The following is a 13528-nucleotide window of genomic DNA, read 5'->3' as shown; positions in this document are numbered from 1 at the left end:
ATTTATTTTAATTGGAGGCTAATTACTTTACAATATTGTAGTGGTTTTGCCATACATTGACATGAATCCGCCACGGGTGTACATGTTCCCCATCTTGAACCCCCCTCCCACTTCCCTCCCCATCCCATCCCTCTGGGTCATCCCTGTGCACCAGCCCTGAGCATCCTGTCTCATGCATCGAACATGGACTGGCGATTCATTTCACATATGATAATGTACATGTTTCAATGCCATTCTCTCAAATCATCCCACCCTCGCCCTCTCCCACAGAGTCCAAAAGAGTGTTCTATACATCTGTGTCTGTTTTGCTGTCTTGCATATAGGGTTATCGTTACCATCTTTCTAAATTCCATATATATATATATGTTAGTACACTGTATTGGTGTTTTTCTTTCTGGCTTACTTCACTCTGTATAATAGGCTCCAGTTTCATCCACCTCATTAGAACTGATTCAAATGTATTCCTTTTAATGGCTGAGTAATATTCCACAGTGTATATGTACCACAGCTTTCTTATCCATTCATCTGCTGATGGACATCTAGGTTGCTTCCATGTCCTGGCTATTATAAACAGTGCTGCGATGAACACTGGGGTACATGTGTCTCTTTTGATTCTGGTTTCCTCAGTGTGTATTCCCAGTAGTGGGGTTGCTGGGTCATATGGCAGTTCTATTTCCAGTTTTTTAAGGAATCTCCACACTGTTCTCCATAGTGGCTGTACTAGTTTGCATTCCCACCAACAGTGTAAGAGGGTTCCCCTTCTTTAGAACTTTGCTCTGCTATGTACCAGCCGTGTAATCTTGGGCAAGTTCTTTACCCTGTGTGCTTTTTTGCTCCTTTGTGTAAAGGGTGGTTATCTAACTAGGTGGTTACGAGGCCTGAATGAAAAACGTAATAGTGCCTGGCAGAAAGCACTTGATAAATGCTCTTATTATCACTGCTGCTGCTGTTGCTGCTGTTCAGTCACTAGGTAGTGTCTGACTCTTTTGCAACCTCCTGGACTGTAGTCCACCAGGCTCCTCTGTCCATGAGTTTTTCAGGCAAGAACACTGGAGTGGGTTACCATTTCCTTCTCCAGGGGATCTTTCTGACTAGGGGTCAAACCCGCATCTCCTACATTGGCAGGCAGATGCTTTAATGCTGCGCCACCTGAGAAACCCTCTTACTATCACATTCATTGATCCTATCCACAAGCTCCCGCTAAAGTCCCTGAAGCTTCCCTGAACCCAAATGCTCAGGCAGTAGTACCTCCAACTGCTCCAGACAGACTATAGTTTTGATCTTTGGATTTCCATAACAGTGCGTTTCCTTTGTGTGTGTGTGCGTTAGTTGCTCAGTCGTGTCCAACTCTTTGTGACCCCATGGACTGTAGCTCATGAGGCTTCTCTATCCGTGGGATTTCCCAAGCAAGAAATATGGGAGTGGGTTGCCACTCCCTTCTCCAGGGGATCCTCTTGATCCAGGAATTGAACCCAGGTCTCCCACATTGCAGGCGAATTCTTGACCATTTGAGCTACCCAGGAAGCATTTCCTTTAATGCACTAAATGCTCTTTCAATAACTCTTCCCATTTAAAATGTAAATGGAATTAAGGAAAGAACTACAGGCATACTGCCTCAGTTCAGTTCAGTTCAGTTGCTTAGTCATGTCTGACTCTTTGTGTCTCCATGGACTGCAGCATGCCAGGCCTCCCTGTCCATCACCAACTCCTGGAGCTTGCTCAGAATCATGGCCATTGAGTCGGTGATGCCATCCAACCATCTCATCCACTGTTGTCCCCTTCTCCTCCTGCCTTCAATCTTTCCAGCGTCAGGGTCTTTTCCAGTGAGTCAGTTCTTCACATCAGGTGCCCAAGTATTTCAGTTTCAGCTTCAGCATCAGTCCTTCCAATGAATATTTAGGACTGATTTCCTTTAGGATACACTGGTTGGATCTCATTGCAGTCCAAGGGACTCTCAAGATCTTCTCCAACATCACAGTTCAAAAGCATCAATTCTTCAGAACTCAGCTTTCTTTATAGTTCAACTTTCACATATATACATGACTACTGGAAAAACCATACCCTGAACCTTTGTTGGCAAAGTAATGTCTCTGCTTTTTAATATGCTGTCTAGGTTGGTCATAACTTTCCTTCCAAGGAGTAAGCATCTTTTAATTTCATGGCTGCAATCACCATCTGCGGTGATTTGGGAGCCCCCCAAAATAAAGTCTGACACTGTTTCCACTGCTTCCCCATCTATTTCCCATGAAGTGATGGGACCAGATGCCATGATCTTAGTTTTCTGAATGTTGAGCTTTAAGCCAACTTTTTCACTCTCCTCTTTCACCTTCATCAAGAGGCTTTTTAGTTCCTCGTCACTTTCTGCCATAAGGGTGGTGTCATCTGCATATCTGAGGTTATTGATATTTCTCCCGGCAATCTTGATTCCAGCTTGTGCTTCTTCCAGCCCAGTGTTTCTCATGATGTACTCTGCATATAAGTTAAATAAGCAGGGTGACAATATACAGCCTTGACATACTCCTTTTCCTATTTGGAAGCAGTCTGTTGTTCCATGTTCAGTTCTAACTGTTGCTTCCTGACCTGCATATAGGTTTCTCAAGAGGCAGGTCAGGTAGTCTGGTATTCCCATCTCTTTCAGAATTTTCCACAGTTATTGTGATCCACAGAGTCAAAGGCTTTGGCATAGTCAATAAAGCAGAAATAGATGTTTTTCTGGAACTCTCTTGCTTTTTCCATGATCCAGCGGATGTTGGCAGTTTGATCTCTGGTTCCTCTGCCTTTTCTAAAACCAGCTTGAATATCTGGAAGTTCATGGTTCACATATTGCTAAAGCCTGGCTTGGAGAATTTTGAGCATTTTTTACTAGCGTGTGAGATGACTGCAATTGTGTGGTAGTTTGAGCATTCTTTGGCATTGCCTTTCTTTGGGACTGGAATGAAAACTGACCTTTTCCAGTCCTGTGGCCACCGCTGAGGTTTCCACATTTGCTGGCATATTGAGTGCAGCACTTTCACAGCATCATCTTTCAGGGTTTGAAATAGCTCAACTGGAATTCCATCACCTCCACTAACTTTGTTCGTAGTGAAGCTTTCTAAGGCCCACTTGACTGCACACTCCAGGATGTCTGGCTCTAGGTGAGTGATCACACCATCATGATTATCTGGGTCATGAAGCTCTTTTTTGTATAGTTCTTCAGTGTATTCTTGCCACCTTTTCTTAATATCTTCTGCTTCTGTTAGGTCCATACCATTTCTGTCCTTTATCGAGCCCATCTTTGCATGAAATGTTTCCTTAGTATCTCTAATTTTCTTGAAGAGATCTCTAGTCTTTCCCTTCTGTTGTTTTCCTCTATTTCTTTGCATTGATTGCTGAGGAAGGCTTTCTTATCTCTCCTTGCTATTCTTTGGAACTCTGCATTCAGATGCTTATATCTTTCCTTTTCTCCTTTACTTTTCACTTCTCTTCTTTTCACAGCTATTTGTAAGGCCTCCTCAGACAGCTATTTTGCTTTTTTGCATTTCTTTTCAATGGGGATGGTCTTAATCCCTGTCTCCTGTACAATGTCATGAATCTCCGTCCATAGTTCATCAGGCACTCTGTCTATCAGATCTAGTCCCTTAAATCTATTTCTCACTTCCACTGTATAATCATAAGGAATTTGGTTTAGATCATACCTGAATGATCTAGTGGTTTTCCCCACTTTCTTCGATTTAAGTCTGAATTTGGCAATAAGAAGTTCATGATCTGAGCCACAGTCTTTACAAACATTTCTTTTTACTATATTTTATTAATACTATTATAAAGAAATTTTATCATCACTAGAAATACATATAACTGTTCCCTTTGGGTTTCCCTGGTGGCTCAGACAATAAATAATATGCCTGCAATTCGGGAGACCTGGGTTCGATCCTGGGTTGGCAAGATCCCCTGGAGACAGGAACGGCTACTCACTCCAGTATTCTGGCCTGAAGAATACCATGGACAGAGGATCGTGGTGGGCTACAGTCCATGGGGTTGCATGCAAAGTGTTGGACATGACTAAGTGACTTTCACTTTCAATCTGCAAGTTGCTGGCACAAGAAAAGCACTAAGAAAATCAATTACTAGAATATACCCATGAAAATAATTCTTGATATCTTCAATCTACAATTTTTTTTAAAAATCTCCTTTCTGAAAATTTTCTTCCTGACAATCATTTTATTTCCTCATTTCCTTCATTTCCTTCCCATTTCCTCATCAGTTAGGAATATGATTCTGATTATATTTTTTCTATACTGTTCTTAAGTTGGGTTATCTTTTGTTTTTCCTAATTTCTTTTGTGTTTGTTCCACCTCTCCTATTATAGTATGAAGCCCTGAGGACTGGGACTTTTCTCTTCCATTTCTCTTGTGACGGCAGGAGTGTACAATGAAATAAGCAGAAGATGTAAAATATGCTAGAGATGCTAGAGTGAAGCTCCAACTCTCTCATTTCCTCTGCTATTTGGACAAGTCACTAAACCTGTCACCAACCTGAGAGTGGGACTGTAAAGAAAGCTGAGCACCGAAGAATTAATGCTTTTGAACTGTGGTGTTGGAGAAGACTCCTCAGAGTCCCTTAGACTCCAAGGAGATCCAACCAGTCCATCCTAAAGGAAATCAGTCCTGAATATTCATTGGAAGGACTGATGCTGAAGCTGAAACTGCAATACTTGGGCCACCTGATGCAAAGAACTGACTCGTTAGAAAAGACCCTGATGCTGGGAAAGATTGAAAGTGGGAGGAGAACGGGACGACAGAGGATGAAATGGTTGGATGGCATCACTGACTCAATGGACACAAGTTTGAGTAGACTCCAGGAGTTGGTGATGGACAGGGAGGCCTGGTGTGCTGCAGTCCACGGGATTGCAAGGAGTTGGACACAACTGAACAACTGAACTGAACTGAAACCTGTCTCAGACTCCACGGCATTTTCTATAAAAAAAGGAAACAATGTCTATCTGATTTCAAGGTCCATGTGATCTCTTACTGTGCTTCTCTTGTCTCTTATGGATAGCATTTATGAAGAGTTTTATAGTTTATCCTTAGGCACATGCAGTACTGCTCACATTCAAACCTAAAATTACTACATGGAGAATGATAAAATAACAATTGTTAATGTCAAATGGTGAAGGCCACCCAATCTGGGCATTTACCTTCTTACAGTTTATCTTTAAAGCAGTGTCTAGAATTAGCTTCCAAGTAACTGTATTTCATCACTTAAGCATAAGTTATCATGATTTGCCCCCCATCCTGCTCCCCAGCAAAGCAAGTTCATTAATCTAACATTAACTTGTCACCACTTGTTGGCACACTCTGAACTTTCACCTGGCCACTGAAGAATGTGACTTCATATTTATAGCTCTGACATGAACATTATTTAAAGCACAAATCTCATTTGGCTGCACTTTTGACTTTAGCTTAAACTCGTTCTTCTCCTTCTCTCCCCAGCACAAAAATTTATGACAAAACAAACATAAATTAAACAAAAACCATTGATGGTCACATTATTATTCTCTTTCACAGAATCATATAAAAATAATGATTTGTTTGCCAGGAATTATCCAAGTAAAATATCTAGGATTTTAACTAATACATTTGAACAAGAGAGAGTATTAAAAGTATCACAGAACTAAATTATCTTACTTGGCATTTCTGACGCAATTGTCGTAGTTCTTTTATAATTGGAGCTAGAGCTGACTTCTTTTCAGATACCAGGGAATTCAGTTTTTTTACCTGCCATTTAAACAAAATATATGACATCTAAGAAAAGAATTCAAAAGAACAAAAATACCATATGTACGAAGACATTTACTGAAGTATTAATATAAGTGAATAAAACTATAAATTATTTCAACACCAACCAAAGGGAAGTCATTTAATTAGTACTGACTTCTCAGTAAGACAGAATATGATTTAACTATTCAAAATGTCAATTATTAAGACTGCAAATCATTATGGGAGAATATAATCTAGCTGAAGGATAAAACAAATTACAAAGTTGCTAATATACAACTCTGTATTAAGTTTAAAAAGTATGTAAATTATGTAGGTTATATAAAATGCACATAAACATGGATGAAGTGATAGTCAAACTACTTAATAACCCACAAGGTATAGCAATGACCAATCACAATGGACACCAGCCGTAGAGATGAATCAGGTCTTGGAGGCATCTGCTGTGCAAAATGTTAATCTTTTTAGGAGTTAGAATGTTGTGAAATCCAGAGGGCTCTGGGAACAATGTGGACAAGACAGGTGGAGGTAGGTACTCTGAGAGTTTGGGGCAGCAGCTATTTACCAATAAATAATGATAGATTTCAACATTTTAAAGTCTGATGAAGCTCTACCTGTGCATTCTGGTTAAATAGCAGTCCTAAACATGGAAAGAAACTAAGGACATACACAAAAATGAAATAACTGTATTAAGTTAAGTAGTATAATTTGGGAAACTTATTTTTTATCTTAAATATTTCTTTAATGCTATGTAACTTTTACACACTTCAAAAACCACAAAACATGTAAAGTATTACAAATTGAACAACCTCCTAAGAATGGAAAAATTTAAGAGAGTGATAAAGACAGATGAAAGAATATAATGAAACAATACACAGAAATGAATGTTGCACTGAAAAACAGAACAAACACAGAAATATCTGCCATCGAGCCTATGTGTAAAACAAAGCCTGTGTAATCACCATTTCAGACATGTCATCCAGTGTTCGTCCTTTCATTTCATCAACTTCACTCTTCAGAGCAGACACTCGTTCTAGTTCTTCTTGGGTATAACTATATCCAGATATACCCCTTTTCTCCTCAATAGTTTGCTGAAAGTAAAGAATAAAAATAGGCGTAAAAAACAAGAGTCCACAAAATTGATGTCTAACCTTGATGATTCCATAAGAAGTATATAGATTTAATACATAACAATAAAGTTGTAAGTAAAATAAAGGAATTTAGTCAACAATCTTCATTGACTTCAACAATAATTATATTCCTTTATATTTTATAAACTTATACTAAATTTTACTATTGCATCTTCAGGGGCATAGGAAGTAATTATAATTTTAGACTTCAGTGTAATGCTATGTACTTGGCATAGAAGCTAAAACACAGGATGCACTCATTAAATATTTGGTGAATGAATGATCTCAAGTGAAAAACTGTACATATTTGCTCACTGATATAGTATTTATTAATGTGCCAAGTACAGATCTAGGTTCTTTAGAAGAACTAAACAGTCTCTTGATGAGGGCAAAAGAGGAGAGTGGAAAAAGCTGGCTTAAAACTCAACATTCAAAAAACACAGATCATGGCATCTGGTCCCATCACTTCTCGGCAAATAGAAGGGGAAAAAGTAGAAGCAGTGACAGGTTTTATTTTCTTATGCTCTTGAATCACTGTGGATGGTGACTGTAGCCGTAAAATTAAAAGGTGCTTGCTCCTTGGAAGGAAACCTATGACAGACCTAGGCAGCGAATGAAAAAGCAGAGACATCACTTTGTCAACAAAGGTCGATAGAGTCAAAGCTATGGTTTTTTTCAGTAGTCATGTATGAATGTGAGGGTTGGACTGTAAAGAAGGCTGAGTGCCAAAGAATTGATGCTTTCGAACTGTGGTGCTGGAGAAGACTCTTAAGAGTCCTTGGCCTGCAAGGAGATCAAACCAGTCAATCCTAAAGGAAATCAACCTTGAATATTCACTGGAAGGACTGATGCTGAAACTAAAGCTCTAATACTTTAGCCACCTGATACAGAGAGCTGATTCATTAGAAAAGACTCTGATGCTGGGAAAGACTGAAGACAAAAGGAGATGGGGGTGGCAGAGAATGGATGGTTAGATAGCATCACTGACTCAATGGAGATGAACCTGAGGAAGCTTTGGGAGAAAGTGAAGGACAGGGAAGCCTGGTGTTCTGCAGTCAATGAGTAAGACACAACTTAGAAACTGAACAAGAACACAGTTCTAGGTACCACATATACTGCAGGGAAAAAAATCCCTTCCCTCACAGACCTAACTTCTAGTGAGAGCAAATGGGCAATAGGTAAACAACTAAAGTATATACAGTGTGAGGGAAAAGTAGGGTTGGAATCTTAACAAGGTGGTTAGATAAGGTCTCCCTGAGCAGATGACACCTAAGTGAAGCTCTGAAGGAAGTGAGGGAGCAAGTCATAGAGATACCCAGGGGATCAACAAGTGCAAAAGACATGAGGTAGGTACGTACTTGGGGACTTCCCAGGTGGCACAGTGGTAAAGAATCTGCCTACCAATGCAGAAGACATAGGTTCAATCCCTGGGTTGGGAAGATCCCCTGGAGTAGGAAATGGCAATCTACTCCAGTATCCTTGCCTGGGAAATCCCACAGACAGAGGAGCCTGGTGAATTACAGTCCTTGGGGTCATAGTCCTGGGGACTGGGGGACTACAATCCTTGGACACTACTGAGAACAGCCCAGCACAGGAGCATGCTTGGCCCTTTCAATAAACAACTAGACGGAGGGGAGCTTAAAACAGAGGTGGAGATAGGGGAGGGATCATATAGGACTTAGCTGGTTAGCTGAGACAGTATCAGTTTACATTTATTGTCCTTTGCATTCTGAAAAGTGTCCTAGTTTTGATGATAAATTATATTGTTGTGTTTTAGCCCAGTGAAAGAGCTTGGACTTACTTTAAATAGAATGGGAGACTTGTTGGAAGGTTCAGAGTAAAGGAGTTTTTAAGTGAAAACTTTAACATCTATGCTGACTGAGCTCAAACTATAGAGGGACAAGGGGAGGGGCAGAGAAATCAGTCAGAAGACAATTTCAATAATTCAAGTTAGAGATGATGGTAGTATGAAGCAGATGGGGGCAACAGAGGTGATGAGAAGTGGTTCTGTATATATTTTAAAGACAGATCCAACAAGATATGTGTGTGTGTGTGTATATATATATATATATATGTACACATTTAAAATATAATTCCTGGCTACACTGGGTCTTCATTGCTGCGCTTGGGCTTCTATAAGTTGCAGCAAGCCGGGGCTACTCTCTAGTTGTGGTATGTGGGCTTCTCTTATTGTGAAGCACAGGCTCTATGGCACGTGGGCTTCAGTAGCTGCAGCACAAAGACTCAGTAGTTGTGGCTCGCAGGCTCTAGAGCTCGAACTCCGTAATTGTGGCACACGGGCTTAGCTGCTCTGTGGCATGTGGGATCTTAGTTCCCACACCAGGGATTGAATCCAAGTTCCCTGCACTGGCAGGTGAATTCTCAACCACTGGACTGCCAGGGAAGTCCCTCCAAGAAGATATTATGACAGGTTAGGATGTGAAGGAAAGTGAGGGGTAAAGATGACTCCAGGGGGTTTTGGCCTGAAGAACTGAGAGAATGGACTTGCTATTTGTTGAGATGAGGAAGACTCAGGAGGACAGGTGAGGGAGTAGTGAAGGTCAGAAGTTTAAGTTTGGATGTATTAAAAAAAATCTATACTCTCTAGTAGAAATCCAATAGACAGTTCAAGATGTTACATGCACAAGATTGGAATTTGAGAAGCGATCTAGGCTGGAGATACAAATTTGTGAGGTTGTCTGCACAGACAATGTCTTTAAAGCCACAAGAGAATAAGATCACCAAGGGACTGAGGGCAGAGAAGAGATCCAAGGCCTAAGCCTGGGGGACTCTGACATCTAGGATTTGAAGAAGTGGGAAGAAATCAGCCATGGAGTAGGAACAGTAGTGTTAGTAAGGAAAAACAAGGAGAGTGTAGTGTGCTAGAAGACAAGTAAAGAACAATTTTACAGGAAGAGGGAGTTGTCTATCACGTCAAACATTGCCAATAGGAAGGTAACTATAATAAATTCACATGGACTAATATCAGGATATCTGCAGTGGATACTGTGGCTGCTCTGCCCTGAACTGCTTACTGTGTCAGTGTACCCAGCCCCTAAATCTTGTGAGAATTGGTATTTTGATGGTTTACAGTTGTCCCTTCCTCAAAGTGTACCCTTGGCTGAACAGGAACTGTGTCACACCACCTCCTGAGTGTTAAGAGGATCCATAGCAAGTGACTGACTGACATAGGGGCCCAAAGGGGGCAGCCCTCTTGCCTAAAGATGAGACCAACTTTGTGATGCAATTTATGCCCAGAGCTCCTTGTGCAATCAGAATGAAACTGGACTCCAACTGAATCTACTTCTTCCTCTTTGCTTCATCCTGTTTCCTTCACTTCCTTTCTCCTAAGAGCACTCACTGAAATAATCATGTGAAGAAGAACAAGAATTCTTGTTTCAGATTCTGCTTCTAGAGAACCTGATCAAACCTGGCTTCTAGGGTTGGATCACTCACTGGATGAACAAGGCAGAGGGCCCTCTGACTGGGGGCAAGTAGAGTAATATTAGTCTTGGACATGTTATAGCAGTACAATTGTTAAGACCTGTCAACTAGGGCAGAAAATAGGTGGAAGTGATTATAGTGGTCATGACAATGGATTGCCTGAATCTCCTTAAAGAGAGTTTGCTGAGAGGAACAAAGCTGAATGACAGCCATTACTGTTGGCCCTCTGTCTCCACCATCATGTTCATACCAAGGCCATGCTTCCCCCAGGCTGTTACCAGCAGCTAACCCATTCCCTCTTGACAGGGAACTCCTCTTACTGGTGACTGGCTCAGGAAGTCCCCATCTTCCTAACCAAAATGTCCCTAAAATATCCTATATCCTATCCCCAATCTTCCTTCCTCCTTCTTCCTTCATAGATATCAGACTTGCATTAGAGCCTAACATCTTTCCCTGCCTCCTCCTGCCCAATTCCCTCTACCCTTCACAAATACTTCCTTCATAAATCTCTTATACATTTAAACCAATCTGGATGATGCTTCTTGGAGGACCTGAACGATCACAGGAAGGTACTAGCTGGTGCAATGTTGTCAAAGGAAACTGTTAGCAAGGTGAAAAGACAGCCTTCAGAATGGGAGAAGATAATAACAAATGAAGCAACTGACAAACAACTAATCTCGAGAATATACAAGCAACTCCTACAGCTCAACTCCAGAAAAATAAATGACCCAATCAAAAAATGGGCCAAAGAACTAAATAGACATTTCTCCAAAGAAGACATACAGATGGCTAACAAACACATGAAAAGATGCTCAACATCACTCATTATCAGAGAAATGCAAATCAAAACCACTATGAGGTACCATTTCACACCAGTCAGAATGGCTGCGATCCAAAAGTCTACAAGTAATAAATGCTGGAGAGGGTGTGGAGAAAAGGGAACCCTCTTACACTGTTGGTGGGAATGCAAACTAGTACAGCCACTATGGAGAACAGTGTGGAGATTCCTTAAAAAACTGGAAATAGAACTGCCTTATGATCCAGTAATCCCACTGCTGGGCATACACACTGAGGAAACCAGAAGGGAAAGAGACACGTGTACCCCAATGTTCATCGCAGCACTGTTTATAATAGCCAGGACATGGAAGCAACCTAGATGTCCATCAGCAGATGAATGGATAAGAAAGCTATGGTACATATACACAATGGAGTATTACTCAGCCATTAAAAAGAATACATTTGAATCAGTTCTAATGAGGTGGATGAAACTGGAGCCTATTATACAGAGTGAAGTAAGCCAGAAAGAAAAACACCAATACAGTATACTAACGCATATATATGGAATTTAGACAGATGGTAACAATAACCCTGTGTACGAGACAGCAAAAGAGACACGGATGTATAGAACAGTCTTATGGACTCTGTGGGAGAGGGAGAGGGTGGGAAGATTTGGGAGAATGGCATTGAAACATGTAAAATATCATGTATGAAACGAGTTGCCGGTCCAGGTTCGATGCACGATACTGGATGCTTGGGCTGGTGCACTGGGACGACCTAGGGGGATGATGTGGGGAGGGAGGAGGGAGGAGGGTTCAGGATGGGGAACACATGTATACCTGTGGCGGATTTATTTTGATATTTGGCAAAACTAATACAATTATGTAAAATTTAAAAATAAAATAAAATTAAAAAAACAACAACAACAACAAAATGTTGCTGGTATTTGAGAAGCATAAATAAATAGTCACTCTAAGACTATGAAATCAGGGTGGCTGTTGCTAAGCTCAACTGACAGGCTCAAATCCATTAATCAGTGATTTAATGCAAAGCAATAAGGTCAGAGAACTTCCTTAGAAGGTTTAAAGAAACCCTCATTTCCTATGGCTACAGAGCAGAGAAAGCTGAAAACAAGGGACAGGACTTAATCCTGGCAAAACTTCACAGAAGGCTGAATATATCCCATGTCAAAGTCAGGGCTGTGATAGGGAAGAGAATGTGTGCTGAGTCTGAAAGGGGGATAACTGGATAGATTCACTTGAGAATCTTAAAACCCCAGATTATCTTGTATCCTCTGGGCAGTGACAAATGGCTTAGCCTGTTGGTCAGGGGCCTGGAGGAAACAAGAGAGCAAGACTGAATGACTAGGACAAGGAGGTCTGGGGAGAAGGCATGTGGACCGAGCTATAAGAATTTACACTAAATGTGAAGATCTCTTCATCACATGTATATAGCCACTAGAGAATGCCCACAACAGAAGGGGCACAACTTTAGGCTCTGTGAGTATAAATGTTCTAATTTCCAGATGGACTTGCTTTTACCAGAAGGCACACTGACAGGCCCTCTAAACTTAATCCTCTGGCCACCATCCTGTCGCATGGGCTCCTCATGCCCAAAGACCAGTGGGCAAAAGAAGGAGTGATTTATTGGCAGGATACCTTAAGGCTATACTGATGTGCTATATAATGGGGGACAGATAGGAATATACTTGGCATTCATGTGATCCATTATGGCATATCTTGGTACTCTCCTACCCAGTTTTACCAGTAAATGGGTAGGTTTAGCAACCACAATCTGAGAAGGGCATTGTTACTAGAATCTCATAGCTCTGAGGAATGAGGGACTGAGTCATCCCACCAAGTACGTCATCTAGACCACTGGAAGTACTAGCTAAACGTGTGGGGAATCTAGGATGGATGGTAGAGAAAGGAGATACTGAATATTAGTTATGTCTTTGGGACCAAATGCAGCAAAGAGAGTTTTAATTTGTCCCACAAACTCTCTTAAATTTTCCTAGAAATTTTGACCAACTGTAATCCTCTAGAAGAAATACCAGGATGGAGCGACTTTAACATGATAAACAAGCAGATCTCAGTGCAAGGGATGGGTTATAGAGGATGTTGTTGGTGCACCACTCAGACCTTATCTGCAAGCTGCTATGAGTGCTGATTGCTAATGCCTCACAGTTGCCCCTTCTTTAGAACATGCCCTTTGCCCAATGGGAGCTGCCTCATCTAGGCTTCATCACCCTACCACAGCTGATGACTGACTGATATGGGAGTATAAAAGGCCAGACCCCTTGCCTCAAGGTGGAATCAACTCCATGGTACAATCTGTGCCCAAATCTTCCTCACAGGATCAAAATGAAGCTGTTTTCAGTCAAGAATACACCCTTCATATGTATACCTATGGCTGATTCATGTT

At 41.1% G+C, this 13528-nt stretch overlaps 1 protein-coding gene across 1 annotated transcript in view; it reads right to left on the bottom strand.

Moving 5' to 3' along the window:
* IFT81 (intraflagellar transport 81) overlaps positions 1 to 13528 on the bottom strand; it is a 96358-nt gene that overhangs the window by 19752 nt on the left and 63078 nt on the right. The window contains exons 13-14 of the mRNA XM_055550869.1: positions 6716 to 6844; positions 5664 to 5753 (exon numbers count right to left, since the gene is read on the bottom strand). Of these exons, the coding sequence (XP_055406844.1) occupies positions 5664 to 5753; positions 6716 to 6844 (219 nt within the window). The remainder of the gene's footprint in view (positions 1 to 5663; positions 5754 to 6715; positions 6845 to 13528) is intronic.

The sequence above is a fragment of the Bubalus kerabau genome, chromosome 16 (genome assembly GCF_029407905.1).
Source record: "Bubalus kerabau isolate K-KA32 ecotype Philippines breed swamp buffalo chromosome 16, PCC_UOA_SB_1v2, whole genome shotgun sequence".
NCBI classification, from domain to species: domain Eukaryota; kingdom Metazoa; phylum Chordata; class Mammalia; order Artiodactyla; family Bovidae; genus Bubalus; species Bubalus kerabau.
The sequence above is the reverse complement of the archived record's forward strand: the minus strand, read 5'-3'. Positions and strand labels throughout refer to the sequence as shown.